The sequence below is a fragment of the Protopterus annectens genome, chromosome 14.part0 (genome assembly GCF_019279795.1).
Source record: "Protopterus annectens isolate FY-2018-M chromosome 14.part0, PAN1.0, whole genome shotgun sequence".
NCBI classification, from domain to species: Eukaryota; Metazoa; Chordata; order Ceratodontiformes; family Protopteridae; genus Protopterus; species Protopterus annectens.
Window position 1 is genome coordinate 547,609,661 of NC_056748.1, and position 17,808 is coordinate 547,627,468.

The 17,808-nt window shown below is 38.3% G+C and overlaps 1 protein-coding gene across 1 annotated transcript in view; it reads right to left on the bottom strand.

Moving 5' to 3' along the window:
- GAS7 (growth arrest specific 7) overlaps window positions 1-17,808 on the bottom strand; it is a 2,864,621-nt gene that overhangs the window by 1,179,258 nt on the left and 1,667,555 nt on the right. The window contains exon 4 of the mRNA XM_044056293.1: window positions 3,032-3,117. Coding sequence (XP_043912228.1) covers window positions 3,032-3,117 — 86 coding nt within the window. The remainder of the gene's footprint in view (window positions 1-3,031; window positions 3,118-17,808) is intronic.

Consider the following 17,808-nt stretch of genomic DNA (forward strand, 5'->3'; position numbering starts at 1 on the left):
TTTCTTTCTAGAGTAAAGACTTACAAGACATTAAATCATGATTTGATTAGTATAACCACTCCTATATTGTTGCTAAAACAAAACACAACCACTTTTACTAATGCTGACCCACTGTTCAGTGCTCATGTGTGTTACTTGATCAAGCATAATCTGAGTATTCAATCTGTAGAATAGGTGGAAGAATAATGTTATTTTATTAGCAATGTTGTATTGTATTTAGATTCCAAGACTGAATAAACCATAACATTTCTAATATACAGATACAGAAAACTGTAATTAAATTACATGCTTTTTTATGTCTAAATGAAATTAACTGTTTTGGGTGGTGCCAGCTACCAATAAAAAGAGAAACTGAACTACAAAAAAATTCAGAAATAGATTAAATATTGCAGATAATGTAAAACTATTTCTTCAAAACTAATGAACATAAACTCTAAACTTCTGATATGGGAAGAGCTGACAGATAAATTATTATTGGGAAGTGACCAGAATTTTGTTATGTAAATTGAGTCAAAGTCACTCAGAACAGTATAAAACATATTAAAAGCTAAAAATCACACTTCTGTCAAATAGATACACACAGTAGATATAAACACACACACACACACACACATATATATATATATATATATATATATATATATATATATACAGAGAGAGAGAGATCTATTTCTCTTTCTCATTTATTTCTCTCTCCCTCTCTCTCTCTCTCTCTCTATATATATATATATATATATATACAGAGAGAGAGAGATCTATTTCTCTTTCTCATTTATTTCTCTCTCTCTCTCTCTCTCTCTCTCTCTCTCTATATATATATATATATATTCTGGTTGCATTCAAGTGCTCAAAGAGTTTTGAAAATTACCTTTTTAAATGCTGTCTGGGCTTTAATGTGCGAGATTGCTGTATAGTGGGGAATGGGAAATTTGCCCTTTCCCTATTATAGTGCAATCTCCCAGCTGGTATATATATATATATATATATATATATATATATATATATATATATATATATATACATACACACACACACACACACACACACACACACACACACACACACACACACACACACACACACACACACATATATATATATTTATTTATACACGTACACGCATACACACACAAAAACACATATATATATATATATATATATATATATATGTATATATTATATATATATATATATACACACGCACACACACATACACACACACACACACACACACACACATATATATATATATATATATATATATATATACCTACTGTAACAGCAAGACAAAGGACTCACCCACGGAGATACTTTTCTGCTTATACACACTCTGCTCCTTGCCTGGAGCCCCTCCCTCAACTGGTACATGGTCAGTGGCTACTATACAGTTACCAGTGTATGGCACCCACTGAAACAGTAAGGCAGAGGACTCTCCATCTGACATACCTGTATGTATCACTACCTCTGCTGCTAAATCATTTGTTTTTTATTAAGGTACTATTGCTGCTAGTGATGTGCACATTCCCTGGGGCAACACAGTCCACCCTCTCACCCTGTGCAACCATATTCGTGGAAAGCCTACAGACTAAATTACTTTGATTTTACAACTGGCTCTAACAAGTCTAATCTGCCTTTATCACTGCCAATAATGCAACTCTACCAGGTAAATCAGCAGAATGCAAAGAAAAGGCATTTGGCAAAATAAAAGTACTTCCGTGAATCACTCCACAGAGCTTGTACCATTTGGTGTGCATACTTTAAATTTTCAGCCATTATTCTTAATTTTTCTTGTGCTCATGTCTTAATCATTGTCCTATCATACTGAACCTGGTTTAATTTTTTACCAATCCAACACAGTATACCTGTCTAGGCCCTCTCTCCCCAATAGAGTTACAGAAGAGGCTTCTTATACCCCTGGAGTTACAAGGCAACATTCTTAAATATATTTCACAATAGCTGGAGCTCACCATTCTCCCCTGGTGTGGTCTGTTCACCATGTAAGTTTTACTCCAATTTATTATGTTTAAGATACAGTAACTATAAGGTTATTGTGCAAGAAGTGTATTTTTTTGCTGGTGAAATTTTTTGCATTAACAGGTTGAGAGGTGAATTGCCACACTCTATATCATCCTGGACAAAACATTCCTATCCTGGAAGATTTCCTTTCCTGGACAAATCAAAGCATATCCAACAATAGTATCATCCTTGGAAACACTAGTATAAACTGGCAGAAAATCATCTGCAACTCACCAGTAAATAGCATGAATTTACATAGATATACACAACTCATTTTTAACAAATTGTCATCAACAGACTGAATCTGTCTCTCACACACACACACACACACGCACACACACACACACACACACACACGTACACATTTGCAATGTGCATGTTTGAAAGTGGAGCACAATCATGTTAATTTCATTTTCAGGGTTCTCTGCATTATATTTCTCTGTTTTTTTATAGGTTAGTACTAAGCTACATGCCCTTGCAAGCCTAGCCAATTATCCCTTGTGAGACTCAAACCCTGCACCTTATGTTTGTAAGGCAAACACCTTAACCATTAGGCTACCCTCCTAACCTTGACCAATGATGTGTGAGTTGATTAAAAGCCAGTCTACAATAGCTGACATTATCATATAAGTGCACGGCATGAACTTAAGAACCAGTCTTTTGCTGAAAAGGAAAGTGTCGGTATCAATTGGCCTCCAGTGAATCACTGATTTTGACCCGTATGCAGCACTGAAGTGGAAACACTGACTTATAAAATGCAAAACGTCTAGTTTTCATTTAGGAAAACACTAAAATTGGAATCAGTGCAAGAATATGTCCATTAAAAACATGGCAATTAAAACAGTCAGAAAAAGACTAGAACTAATAAATGAATTTATTTCACAATAACGTTGCATTTCATAAAAAATCAGATTTCAGATGCATTTCCTGAGTTAGCAAGTGGTGACCCTGACCCTCTAAATACACCACTGTGTACCAGCTGTCTGGCTCCCATAGCTCTCATGCACTTACTTACCTGTGGTTCAGTACAGGATTTTCGAGGTATCACTTGAAAATTCTCATTCAAATGTGTGGGACTCCCTGACATGTGATATCCATTTACTGTAAAAAAAAATAATAATAATAAAACAAATTCAAACTGAGAAGAACAGAAAATGCAAATGGATACTACAAACATACATGGTCATATACTTGTCTTGACACTCTGAAACCGAGACAATAACATGTTTGTCATGATTTAATATCCCTAGTCCATTAATGAACAGTATAAAGGAAAGGGCTTATAACAGATTTCTGTAAACTGAGCATAAGCATATTACATAGTAAAAGAAAAAACATATTAGAAGATTCAACCCATTTCTGTGAAAATGTTAGAAGTTCCAGAATAGGTCAACCCTGTGTATAGTACAAATGAATGGTTCATAAAAAATGGAACAAAAGATTATCACTTCATCAAATGATCTTTGAGAAGACCCTTCATGATAGGTTCTTTGTTTAGATTTATCTTCTCCAGCAATTATAATTCTGAAACTCTTTCACACGATTTCCATCCTCAGTGGCAATCAATGGCAAATGTTGTCCATGGTGATACATGCACTGATTTCAAACTCTGACTACGTAAATGAGCTCATCTCCCATGCCAGCCAGATAAGCCCTTAGCCAATAGCAAGTACCATCCAGCAACACAGAAAAACACTTACTTCAACTTTCGAGACACTCCAATAGCCAAGGCTGGCAACAGGGACCAACCAATAGAGAGGACAGTGCGAGGGTATTTCTGATCCAAGAATATGGTTCCTCTCAAAACCCAAATTATACAGTAGGAATGTATCTGTCATACTCAACTCCGATGACTAGCTGAATAGTTGTCTGGTTAGGTTGAATTCCATGCACAAAACCAAAAGGAAGAGAGAGAGAGAAAAATGACTGTTGCAGAGGAGAACTCAGAAAAAAAGTCCCACAGAACAGTCTAGCCAGAAGAGACTCCGCTCTTGGAGTCATAGTTGAGACAAAATACTTAAGGAAGGACAGCAAAGAAGAACAAAAGTACTAACTGCCAAATAACTGAGTAAACCAATCAGTGAAGTCAGCTACTGCTAATCAGAAGTAGACTAAATACAATCAGGCCAGTATGCAAAGCAAATCAGTGTTCAAGGGAACACAGTTTTGCATTCTGCTAAGAAGTGAAAAACTGTGAGCCTTTTCGTCATGGGAGCCAAGGGGATTAACCACAATTTATTTATTTATGTTACTTATTTATTTTATTTAACAGTTGTTAACCGGGAAAGTCCGACTTGGAATGAAGCCAATTTTCAGCGGAGGCCCGGGGCAGAAATGCTCCAGATACTTGTCTTTGTAATCATTTAAACAACTACCACTTCTACTTCTCCAGACGCATGAGAAGGTGGATTATCTCCATGAAACACATTTTAGTTTCTATGAAGAAAATAAGAGAAGATAAAGCAAGTTTATGGACAAAAAGAACTACCTTCTAAGAAGTAGTGAGAATGACGAGGAGAACCTGCTCAAAATGCCCAGGGATCCCACTCAGAAGGTATCTCCATTGGGAAAAAACTGAACTCAAGGAACTAATCAAAACTATTGGAACCACAGGCCTAAAACTGGACAGGCAAGTTTGGCAGAAATTAATGTCTAAGTCTTTTGAAGTCTGCAGGCTCTTCAAAGGTGGACAGAGGTGAAACATTCTTAATTTTGCTTTCTACAGAAACTAAAGGGCAGAAGACTACAGACAGAAGAATGCCCTGTTTCAGCTGTGGGAAACTGTAGCTGAATCATAAAAGTCTGAATCCTCAAAGATACCTGCAAATAAATCACTGGAGCACCACAGTGCACAAGCTGTACAAACTGTGAACCTTTTCTACTCGGAAGTCCAAATGGAAGGTTCCCCCTAAGCATCCATCAGGCTCTGTTTGACAGGCTTTTGACATCAAGGAAATAAAAATCAAGGTATAACCTATAAGGTAGAATCAGTTTTGCTGTTGCCCAAATAATCTTGGGCATTCCAGGCCAAGACTAACAAGGGTGCTTTGTACCATGATAGGACTGAAAGTCTAATTCAATACCCAGTCAACCATCAAAGGGCACAACAACTTATTTATTTACTTAATATTTGGTAACTGGGTCAGTGTTCTGGTATGTTGACCCTTTTCAGCTATGTTCCAAGCTCAATAAGCAGAAAATATAGTACATTATCATAAAGTATGATATACAACAAATACACGTGTACAATCAATTACAATTTCAGAATGAGCTTGATCTGTGTCCGTGAACTCAATAATGAGATCTGGAATCTGCAAGAGTAAAGAAAAAATGTACAGGGCACCTCAAGTTACAAAAGAAAGAGGGAAGCCACCTCAGACCCTCATCTTCTTCACCTTTTGGCCAAAAAAGAGGACATGATCCCCTGGTAGCACAATGACTGATTTCTGGAGTGCCTCTCCTCCATAAATTTAATCCACACATGGTCTAGAAGAGGACTGAAGGAGAAACTCCAAATAAATACCAACATGGAAGCTTAGACTAATTTAGCAATTGGCTTGTAGGAACGTATGCATAAAAGTGGAGCTTTTGCTGTCTAATCCAGGGAATACCTCACCCACCTGAAGATATCTATGATTGTGAAGACCGCAGGCATCAATAAAGATGCCCAGAAGTCATTCTGGTTTTAATCACAAGAAATAGGAGGCTAACAGTACTGTGAAGTCAGGAGCCTGTAATGTAATGCGAATATGTGATGTGGCTGCTGATTAGTCCTGTTACTCTCACATTCTCTTACTGTGCTGTAGTTGCAAGGGAGAGAGCGAGAGAGTGGAGAGACATGCGACAAGTGAACAGTGAGAAAATCAGTGATCCAATCGGAGATTAGTGCTTAAACTTTAAGGCAAATAAAGCTACCTGAGCATCCCTGACGCCCTCTGGCCCACTCTAGCTGGATTTCCACCTACAGTCAAGTACCTCCGGCATGTATCCCTCTCAAGTGAATACCATCTAAGCAAATAAAGCTACCTGAGCAGCCCTGATGCCCTCTGGCCCACTCTAGCTGGATTTTCACCTACAGTCAAGTACCTCCAGCATGCATCCCTCTCAAGTGAATACCATCTAAGTATGTACACCTCATCTGTAAAAGATACCTGCTACCATTAATCCTTGAGTACTCCTGTGGTGGCTCCTTCTCACCTGCAGACCACACCCTGTAGCTATTTTTTCTCTTACACTTGTCTAGCTACCCCTTTTTCTTCCAGGCTCCCTCCAATCTACTCTACTCCTCTCTAACTTATACCTCCTATCTGAATTGCTCCTACCCCCTACCAAACCCTCTTTCCCTTTCTGCTACTCTCTATCTAGGTTAACAATATTGTCAGTCCTGTACACCCCTCCAAGCTATTCTATCTTGCTGTTTTCAGTACTTCTGCCTCAACTTCTAGAGTCCCCTCTGCTCTTCCTAGAAGTCCTTGCCTTTCTTGCTCACATCTCTGTCCTTTTCACCAGCTTCTCTGATTGTTTTCTGAGTCCTTCCTTGTGGGTGCAATACCCCCTGGAGAACTCCTGCACTCTTCTGCTTGCCCCCAGCCTCCTTTGCCTATCCCTGTACTTCATCTTACTATTCACCTAACTCCTCATACTCCTGTCTACCGTTTCTCTTATCTATTATTTCTTCTTCTGTCTTTCTCTCAAGCTTGCCATCCTGTCTCCCCTCCCCCCCATAGGGCAATGTTGTAAGTTACCCATACTCCTTTGCATTCTTGTTGGTTACCCATACTCTTTTGTGCCATTTTAAGCCATCTGACAGTCTAGACCACAGTTTTGTTCTTCTGTGTAATTTACTGTCGGTGTTGCTGTAACTGTAAAATCTAGAGGGGTCGACTGTTTTACCAGTCTGGCTGTTTTTGTGCATGCTCTGCAGAACTAAAAACGAAACACTATTATGCAATATAGGAAGTTTGTGCTGATCTGAAATCGGACAGTGTAGCATTTCTAAGCCATTTGTTGTGCTTGCTCTGTTTTGTAATTTAACTGCCGGTATTGCTGCAACTGTTAAACTAGAAGGGTCGACTGTTACACTAATCTGGCCGTTTTTGCATTTGCTTTGCTTTTCAAGTTAATTATTGGCTTTACTGGCACTGTACAAGCTAGATTGGTGGATTGTTACACTCTAGCTTTGTCTCACGGATATGTTGCTGGATTGTAACACACTAAACAGCCTTTCACAATTGTTCCCTCTTTTCTCTGTTATACTGCTTGATACCCACTCAAGGGGATTTCCCACTTTCCGCTCTCTGTTATAGGACCTAATTAGTGTTTCAGTGGTCATTTTCCCTTTGGTACTGCTAATTTGTGGCTTGTAGACATGGGAGCTAGTTAGCAACTGAACAGTATTCCCTTATCAGTACTGCATTGAATCGTCCTAACTACAACTTGTACTGAAGCTTACAAGTGATAACAACCGCCATACTCAGTCTAGTAACTATCAGAAAAAGCTCTGAAGACCCCTAGATACTTTCTCTATGTGAACCCTATCTAGTCCTCTGACTGTAGAACTGATTAGCTTGGTTGTAAGCACAATTACTAGATCCTTGGTTATCCCTTCCCATGCTTGCTTGAACACACAATTAGAACTCTCTTTGTGATCCCATCCCTGTGTCTTCTACCACACGCTAGTTTTCCTGTCCTTAACCTTAATCCCAGTACTCCTTGGCCAATAGCCCACCATTTTGTAGCTAGTGACCTATGCTTTAGACAGTATTCCTTGTTCTGTTTCTACTCCTGCTACCCTACCTCTGCTGGCAACTACTGTAACCATACCTCAGCTAGCAACCACTGTTTAAATGTTTGCTACCTCAGCTAGAGCCACTGTTTTTTAAAATATTATTTTCTCCTTGTTATTGGTCCTATCCTGCCATCCTGCCTCTGCTGTCAACTACCTTAACTAGACCACAGATAGCGACCAGTGTTTTTAGAGGTTTTTCTTTCTCTCTCTCTCACTCCCTATATATATATATATATATATATATATATATATATATATATATATATATATATGTATAAAACAGGATATCTATATATATATATATATATATATATATATATATATATATATATATATATTGATATCCTGTTTTATATATTCTACTCTAAATGAATACCTACTTTGCTTTGTTGCTGACTTCACCTGTTGATTGAGGCCCTGCTTAAGAGACCTGCACTGAATGCTCATTGGAATTGTTTATTACAGCTAATGTCTGTATATCTGTTTTAGTATGATTGCCACTCTGTTTTAAATTGAATTGCTGATTCTGTTCATTTCATATGTTGCATCTCTGTCTTTATCATCTCCTGTTTGCCAACAAATTGTGATATTGCATTATTCCACTGTTTGTGATACTTTTTATCTACACTACTGTATCTTTTACTACTGCTCCTTTACCCACCCACTCATATCTCAATCACCCTATTTATCCTGCACTCAGTTTAAACCCACACTCACCCCCCATTTTTTAAGTAAGTGAACACCTCCCTTTTTCTGTTTGTTTGATCCCTAAACACTCATATACTTCACCTCCCCTTTACTCCTCACACTATACTGACTCAAACCCTGTTTGTTTGATCCCTAAACACTCACACACTTCACCTCCCCTTTACTCCTCACACTATACTGACTCAAACCCTCTTTACATCTCCCCACTACCCCTTAGAACTCACTCTATATTTCCTTTTTTCAGGCAAATAAAGCTACCTGAGCAGCCCTGATGCCCTCTGGCTCACTCTAGCTGGATTTTCACCTACAGTCAAGTACCTCCAGCGTGCATCCCTCTCAAGTGAATACCATCTAAGTGTGTACACCTCATCTGTAAAGGATACCTGCTACCATTAATCCTTGAGTACTCCTGTGGTGGCTCCTTCTCATCTGCAGACTGCACCCTGTAGCTATTTTCTCTCTTACACTTGTCTAGCTACCCCTTTTTCTTCCAGGCTCCTTCCAATCTACTCTACTCCTCTCTGACTTATACCTCCTCTCTGAATTGCTCCCACCCCCTACCAAACCCTCTTTCCCTTTCTGCTACTCTCTATCTAGGTTAACAGTATTGTCAGTCCTGTACACCCCTCCTAGCTATTCTCTCCTGCTGTCTTTAGTACGTCTGCCTCAACTTCTAGAGTCCCACTGACATAATCACTGGCCAGCCACCTCTGCCCTTCCTAGAACTCCCTGCCTTTCCTGCTTACATCTCTGTCATTTTCTTCAGCTTCTCTGATTGTTTTATTATTCCTTCCTTGTGGGTGTAGCCCCGCTCCATTCACCCTCGCTACACTCGGGCTCACTTTGCTCCCCTACCCTACCCCCATTCCCACCCGCCCATTACAATTACCTTTATACCTATCCCTCCCCTTCCTGTCCTACTATCCACTACAGCTCCACTTCCTGCCAATCACTACTCCCACCTCACCAATCTGCCAATCTTATTAATATCACTTCCACCTCACCAATTTGTCAATCTTATTAACATTACTTCATACACACCACTTACTCTCCCAACCCAACTATTTTCTACTCTAACATGCAATATCTGCTCTTATCTTTTACACTGCTTCTTTTTCTCTCTATAACCACCTCTTACCACTCAAATCTGTATGTCCACTCCAATGCTCCCCAACTTCTCACTCATACAACATACCTTCAATGACTTATTTTACTATCTCCCCAGATCTCTTCACTACCTCTACCTCAAGTCTATTCAAACCACCCTTTGTACAGGTTATTAAACCTTCCCCAAAGCTAAGTCAAAGCTACACAAACTCTATCATTTACTACACTCACTCCTCTCTCTAAACAACTACTCTGCTCTGGTGATGTTCATCCCAACCCCGGCCCCAATTCAACTCACCCCACCCTTACTCTCCCCACAACCACCTCCACAACTGCCCCTACACTGCCCTCATCTTCCACCTCATACAATCATCAGTCTCAGTCACAACAATCTTTGCAAGCTAAAGACTTAACCATTTACTCTCTGAATATTCAAAGCCTAACAAATAAGGTTACTGATCTGCACTCATGGATTGCTCTCAATACCCCAAACATTCTTTCCCTATCAGAAACCTGACTTAAGCCACATATCTCAGACATTGAAATACTCCCACATGGCTATAACATCTTCAGATCTGACAGATCTGTAAAAAAAGGGGGTGGTGTAGCCATCTTCTACTCTAACAACCTTAGCATCTCACCATACCCCTCCTCTATTCCTGACTTCCTCACAGCTGAACTCATCATCCTCAACTGCCATCTGAATCCACACAAAAAAACTTGCTATAGCTTCCATCTACCTACCTCCTGGCAACAATCTGCTCATTCTAGAAAACATCCTATCCTGGTTCTGCCACAATATATCATATGAGATACTTATCCTTGGTGATGTCTACATAGACTGGTCCAAACTCTCTACTGACTCTCCCCAACTCAGCATCCTCCTTCATGGATTCCACCAACTTATATCATCACTCACTTGCTTCCATAAAAATTCAACTTCCAGCTCCAAAAGAGACTGGATCCTTACCAATACCCCCACCACTACTACAATCCCACCACCTTAACTGATTCCCTTAGTGACCATATGCCTACCTCCATCCTTAGACACTACTACCATACTCCCAAACCCCACCATATCAAGGACTGTTGTAAATTATCTACTTTCAATTCTTCCCACTTCAGCTCTATTCTTTACAACACAGATTGGTCCATCCTTAAACAACTCCCCCTAAATGACGCTGTCAGCACTTTCAATAGCATTTTCTTGAGTACTTTAGACTCCCTAGCTCCATCTAGAAAGATCAGAGTAAAATCAAATCATGCTCCCTGGCTCTCCAAAGAGACTAAGTCCCTCATGAAATAAAGAGACAGCACTTGGAAAGCCTGGATTAAATCTAAACAACCACCACTTCTTCTCAAATATAGGCAACTGAGGAACTTTGTAAAAAAACTTACCACTAATGACAAAAAAATCATACTACGGTTCTGCCCAGCTTAGTTACAAATCCAATCCTCGGAAATTTTGGTCAACTCTCAACAGCATTTTCTATCCCGGAAGTCCCTCTAATCCCTCCCCATACCAAAACTCTTCCCCTCAAGAAACTGCCACCCTCTTAAACAAACACTTTATCTCTTCCATTCAAAATCTCATAACCACCAGTCCTAACTCTATTTCTATACCTACCCCTCCTAGTCTAACTAACACAACTTTGTTTTCCTTTCAGCCTGTTCCCACTGCTTATATCAAATCTCTACTGCTCAAACTAAAAGCATGCTCTCCTTCCACTGACAAATTACATCCTACATTCCACAAAATTGCTGCTGACTCTATTGCCTATTCTATATCTATACTAATAAACAGATCCATTATTAAATCAACAGTCCCTACCCTCTGGAAATCTTTCTTTACTATCCCTCTTCATAAAGGTGGAAACTCCACTGAACCTTCAAACTACCGACCCATTGCCATTCTACCCCCCCAAGATACTAGAAAAATGCATCCACTCTCAGCTTCTCAATTATCTCCTTAACCACCACTTGCTTACCCCTACCCAACATGGATTTCGTCCCCACCATAGCACCACCACTGCTCTCCACTCCTTCACACACACCATTGCTGAGGCCCTAGACACCAATAAACTAATTTCATGTCTCTTCCTAGATCTCACCAAAGCTTTTGATACTGTCTCTCATTCTCTACTATTATCCAAACTTGCTAGCCCACAACTATCCCCCTCCTCACTTGCTTGGTTCAATAGTTACCTGTCCACCAGGGAACAATCTGTCAAATGTCACTCAGCCTCCTCCCCCTTTCTTCCCATCTCTACTGGTGTTCCTCAAGGCTCCATCTTAGGGCCCCTTTTGTTTAACATCTTCACCAATGATTTTTTCATCTCTTGTAAAGAATCATCACTCATTCAAGATGCTGATGACTCCACACTTATCTCCATCTCTGATAACATTTCTGAACTACACTCCCTAACCGAACAAGCCCTACTATTCACTGAACAATGGCTTTCTCACAACCTACTGATCCTTTATCCCAAAAATACTAAACTCCTACTTTTGCTTCCCCATTCTCATTCCCACCACAAAACCTCCTTTGTTATTACATCTTCTAATAATACAACTATCCAAACTGATAACCACACAAAACTCCTAGGGGTAATCATCAATGATGAACTAAAGGTTTACCTACACATACACCAATGTATAAAAAGAACACACCAGAAATTAGGCCTACTTTATCAAAACAAAAAATTCCTAACTTCTGATGCTAGACTTACCCTGGAACAAGCCCTCCTCCTCTCTACCCTTCTATATGCTGCCCCAGTACTTACCAACATTCAGGCCACCACTCTTAACAGATTTCAACAAACATACCATAAAATAGCCAGATTCATTACTAACTCCCCATACAACTCACACCACTGCATTGCTTTAAACTATCTCCAATGGCTTGAACTTCCCTAACTACTGCTAATTTATCCATTTCACATGCTTCACTCTATCCTTTATAAACCTTCCTTCTGTCCATCTCTCTCCTCCTTAGTCTCTATATACACTCCATCCCGAACCCTCCGCAGTTCTAATCAGCAACTACTTGATATTTACCAGCCTACAAAGTCTATAGGCAAACTACTCTATAAACACTCTGTCACCCATGCATGGACTTCCCCTTGACTTACATTCAATTTCACTCACCTCCCACTTTAAAAATGAACTAAAACATATTTTTTCAATTCCAGGACTTACCCTTGCAATGACTCCACTTAGTCACCCCCCACACTTGCCCTTATTGAGGACCCTACTTAGGACCCCCTATACACCTCACATAAGGTATTTACATAACTCCACATATATAGCAGCAATGTACATATACTTTGCTTTACTCTCAGCCTATTGCATTATCTCACGATAAAAATTTATGTTTCATATTTTTCATTTTTTTTCCTTCTCCATACTTGGAACTTTAACTTGTATGTATGTACTCAACAAATGTAAAACTCTTGCTCTGTATAATTGCCTCTCACCTCAATATTTTTGTTTAGTCTTATACTTTGTAATAGAAATTTATTTGTTAAATGTATAATTGCTTCTCACCTCAGTACTTTTGTGTAATAGTATACTTTGTATTAGAACTGTATCATTGGAGCTTTTCTCCTCACGTCTCCACTAAAAAAGGGCCACAAGCCCAGTTGGACTAACCCAGTTAACAAATGTCAATAAATAAATAAATAAATGTTCTCACTTTCAGAAATAAGTGCTGCTGAGACAATGAAGTCTGTGACCACAGGAAGGCTCCAAATGAACAGCTGCTATCGGCAAGGAGGATCAACCTCAAACTACATTGATTGAGAAGGCACCACTTTACAGACTGTATGCGAAGCCAAAAAGGGGACGATTCTGGAAAAGTCATAATTCACACTGAGATAGGACATGGGTTTAAGTCTCAGGTTAATAGATGAGAATAGATCCCCTACTCCACCCCCAGTCTGGAGACGTTATCAACCCAGAACTGCGAAACGTGAAAAATGAGTAAAACATAAAGTCCAAAATAACAAAAAATACTTCTATACAAAACACCACAATAAATATAAGTCCAATGACTCCACACTTATCTCCATCTCTGATAACATTTCTGAACTACACTCCCTAACCGAACAAGCCCTACTATTCACTGAACAATGGCTTTCTCACAACCTACTGATCCTTTATCCCAAAAATACTAAACACCTACTTTTGCTTCCCCATTCTCATTCCCACCACAAAACCTCCTTTGTTATTACATCTTCTAATAATACAACTATCCAAACTGATAACCACACAAAACTCCTAGGGGTAATCATCAATGATGAACTAAAGTTTTACCTACACATACACCAATGTATAAAAAGAACACACCAGAAATTAGGCCTACTTTATCAAAACAAAAAATTCCTAACTCCTGATGCTAGACTTACCCTGGAACAAGCCCTCCTCCTCCCTACCCTTCTATATGCTGCCCCAGTACTTACCAACATTCAGGCCACCACTCTTAACAGATTTCAACAAACATACCATAAAATAGCCAGATTCATTACTAACTCCCCATACAACTCACACCACTGCATTGCTTTAAACTATCTCCAATGGCTTGAACTTCCCTAACTACTGCTAATTTATCCATTTCACATGCTTCACTCTATCCTTTATAAACCTTCCTTCTGTCCATCTCTCTCCTCCTTAGTCTCTATCTACACTCCATCCCGAACCCTCCGCAGTTCTAATCAGCAACTACTTGATATTTACCAGCCTACAAAGTCTATAGGCAAACTACTCTATAAACACTCTGTCACCCATGCATGGACTTCCCCTTGACTTACATTCAATTTCACTCACCTCCCACTTTAAAAATGAACTAAAACATATTTTTTCAATTCCAGGACTTACCCTTGCAATGACTCCACTTAGTCACCCCCCACACTTGCCCTTATTGAGGACCCTACTTAGGACCCCCTATACACCTCACATAAGGTATTTACATAACTCCACATATATAGCAGCAATGTACATATACTTTGCTTTACTCTCAGCCTATTGCATTATCTCACGATAAAAATTTATGTTTCATATTTTTCATTTTTTTCCCTTCTCCATACTTGGAACTTTAACTTGTATGTATGTACTCAACAAATGTAAAACTCTTGCTCTGTATAATTGCCTCTCACCTCAATATTTTTGTTTAGTCTTATACTTTGTAATAGAAATTTATTTGTTAAATGTATAATTGCTTCTCACCTCAGTACTTTTGTGTAATAGTATACTTTGTATTAGAACTGTATCATTGGAGCTTTTCTCCTCACGTCTCCACTAAAAAAGGGCCACAAGCCCAGTTGGACTAACCCAGTTAACAAATGTCAATAAATAAATAAATAAATGTTCTCACTTTCAGAAATAAGTGCTGCTGAGACAATGAAGTCTGTGACCACAGGAAGGCTCCAAATGAACAGCTGCTATCGGCAAGGAGGATCAACCTCAAACTACATTGATTGAGAAGGCACCACTTTACAGACTGTATGCGAAGCCAAAAAGGGGACGATTCTGGAAAAGTCATAATTCACACTGAGATAGGACATGGGTTTAAGTCTCAGGTTAATAGATGAGAATAGATCCCCTACTCCACCCCCAGTCTGGAGACGTTATCAACCCAGAACTGCGAAACGTGAAAAATGAGTAAAACATAAAGTCCAAAATAACAAAAAATACTTCTATACAAAACACCACAATAAATATAAGTCCAACTCAAAAGTATTTTGGACCTCAATCAATGACCTTCTAAAACTAGGCAAAACCATCCATCCATGCCCTTCCACCACTCTCCAAAATGAAAGCATATTCTCTCAATTCAAGTTTCATTTTAACGAACAAAAACAGCAGCGATACACTACTAGGGGCAAACGTTTCACTGCTCAGAACCATGATAATAAATAATCCAAGTACAACTCAAGCAGTGAATGAATCACACAGTACACACGGTGGATAAAACATGAAACTGTTTAACATTGGTAAGCGCTTTCACTATGAGCTTCCTCAGATCATAAATTCAACTTTCATTTTATTTAAGCAGTAGCCTCACTATTCACTAATACTTCCACCAGTAATACACTAACACAAGCATAAACTGACATCACAATTATTTTTCACTTAACTCAGTTCCCAACTCCTGTATGAAAAAAAATATGCAAAAACTGAAGCCTACCACTTTAGCCCCATACAACCTTCCTCCAGAATACCTCAAGACTGTAGCAGATGGGGGCATGGCCAAAATGTGCTCTGAGTAGCTGCATTTTTTTTTCAGCTCTGGGACAGTCACTTCAACATTTTTATGACAGGATTTTTATAATAAAAGTCATACTAAAAACAAATTTTTATACCAAGAGATTCTACTAAAGTTACTGTAGGATAGTATATAAAAAAATCGTTATAGAACTTTATTTTTTTCTTGTCAAAATTACATTGGATAATTGCTTCATTCATCAAAGAGTTTCAAGATGAGCTTTACTAAAGCTAACCATCAAGAAACATCACTTAAAAAGGAACTACAATCCTTAATCTCTAACATCCAGGACTTATTGGTAAAAATTGATAAAATGGACTTAAAACTTGACAACTTTAAAGAGAAATGCTCTAAACAAATGGATATTCTACATGAGGATCTTTTACAACAGAAATCACAAATGTCTGGTATTGAACAATCACTTAATGACACGGACAACAGAATATAAGAAGGAGAACACAACATAGTATTTTTAGTAAAACAAAACACCTTACTTCAAACAAAGGTGGATGACTTGAAAACTGGTCCCGTAGAAATAATATTAGAATTTTTGGATTACCAGACAACATTGAAGGTAACAACTTGGATAAGTTTCTAACAACTTGGCTACATGAAGTCCTGGATCTCCCAGAAGCTTTATCATATGGCATAGAAAGAGCCCACAGATCTTTAGTAACATCTAAAACTGGTAAGAACAATTAATCTAAATCTGTGTCCTCACATGATAAATAAATGATCCTCAAGACAGCTTGGGATAAGTCTCCCATTAAAATACAAGACAATAATATTCATTTTGACAATGATTACTCTCCTATGGTCATAGCTAAAATAAAACTTTTTTTACCTTTAATTAAAGAACTAAAAAATGTCAAATAAAAACCCATTTGTTGTTCCCAGTTAGATTGAGAATTTTTCTACAAGATGGTCCAAAAAATTTGGAGACCTGGATACTGCTCTTTCCTTTATTAGAACAAATAAAATTCTTTATAAAATTGAAGAAATGGAGTGGGCAAATGCTAGTTTGAAAAGAATAGCTGAAAATGGTTACTGGAAAACTTCTGACAAGAAAAAGAATCTGAAAAAAATGAACAATTATTTGATTCTTTAATTTTATATACCATTTGATTTGTATTTTGAAATCTCTTGGTAAAATGTATGCTATTCTTCCCAAAGAATTAGTTTGTCGTTTTGAACTCAGGTGAGCAATTTAAATTATTTGCTATTAAATACAGAATGGTGCTTCCTTCAAAAGAAATTGAATGTAATATAAGAAAGGGAGGGATGGTATTATTTAAAGTGATGTTTATTTGTTGTTAATAGGGTTTTGGTTTGTTTAAAGTTCAGATTGTGGGTTTTGGTATATTCATGTATAGAAAGATATGGGGTGTAGTCTTGCCTCTGACTTCTTTTGTTCAGATTTTAGCAGTTTTAAAATAAACAGGCTCTCTCAGTGCTTTTTATAGTGGCACGAGATATTACAGCACATAAAACAACTTACAGTTTCCCACTCAAAACTTTGTTTTTTTCTCCTTCCTTCAATATGAGCTTGAGAAAACATCCCTTGAGCTATCCGGAGGCTGGAATACTTTTCCGGTGAATCATTAGCTTGTGACACGTCACAGAATAAACTTCAAATTCTGATCTTGGGTTGCACTTACAGGCAAGAACATTACAACACTGAAGGGAAATCAGAAAAGGATTTACATCAAATTTAAACTAATGTAAACATCTACAGTATCTGGAAAACACTACATCAACATAAGATTGAAGAAGTGAGTTATCTGAACTTTTAAAAGACACTATGAACGGTTTATTTATAGAAAATGAAATTAAACAGTTTACTTATATTCTTGAATTTAAAAAGGGGAGGGGGGCTTAGTCTTTTCATGCTTTATGTTATAAAGTGCATAAACTTTTGAATTATTTT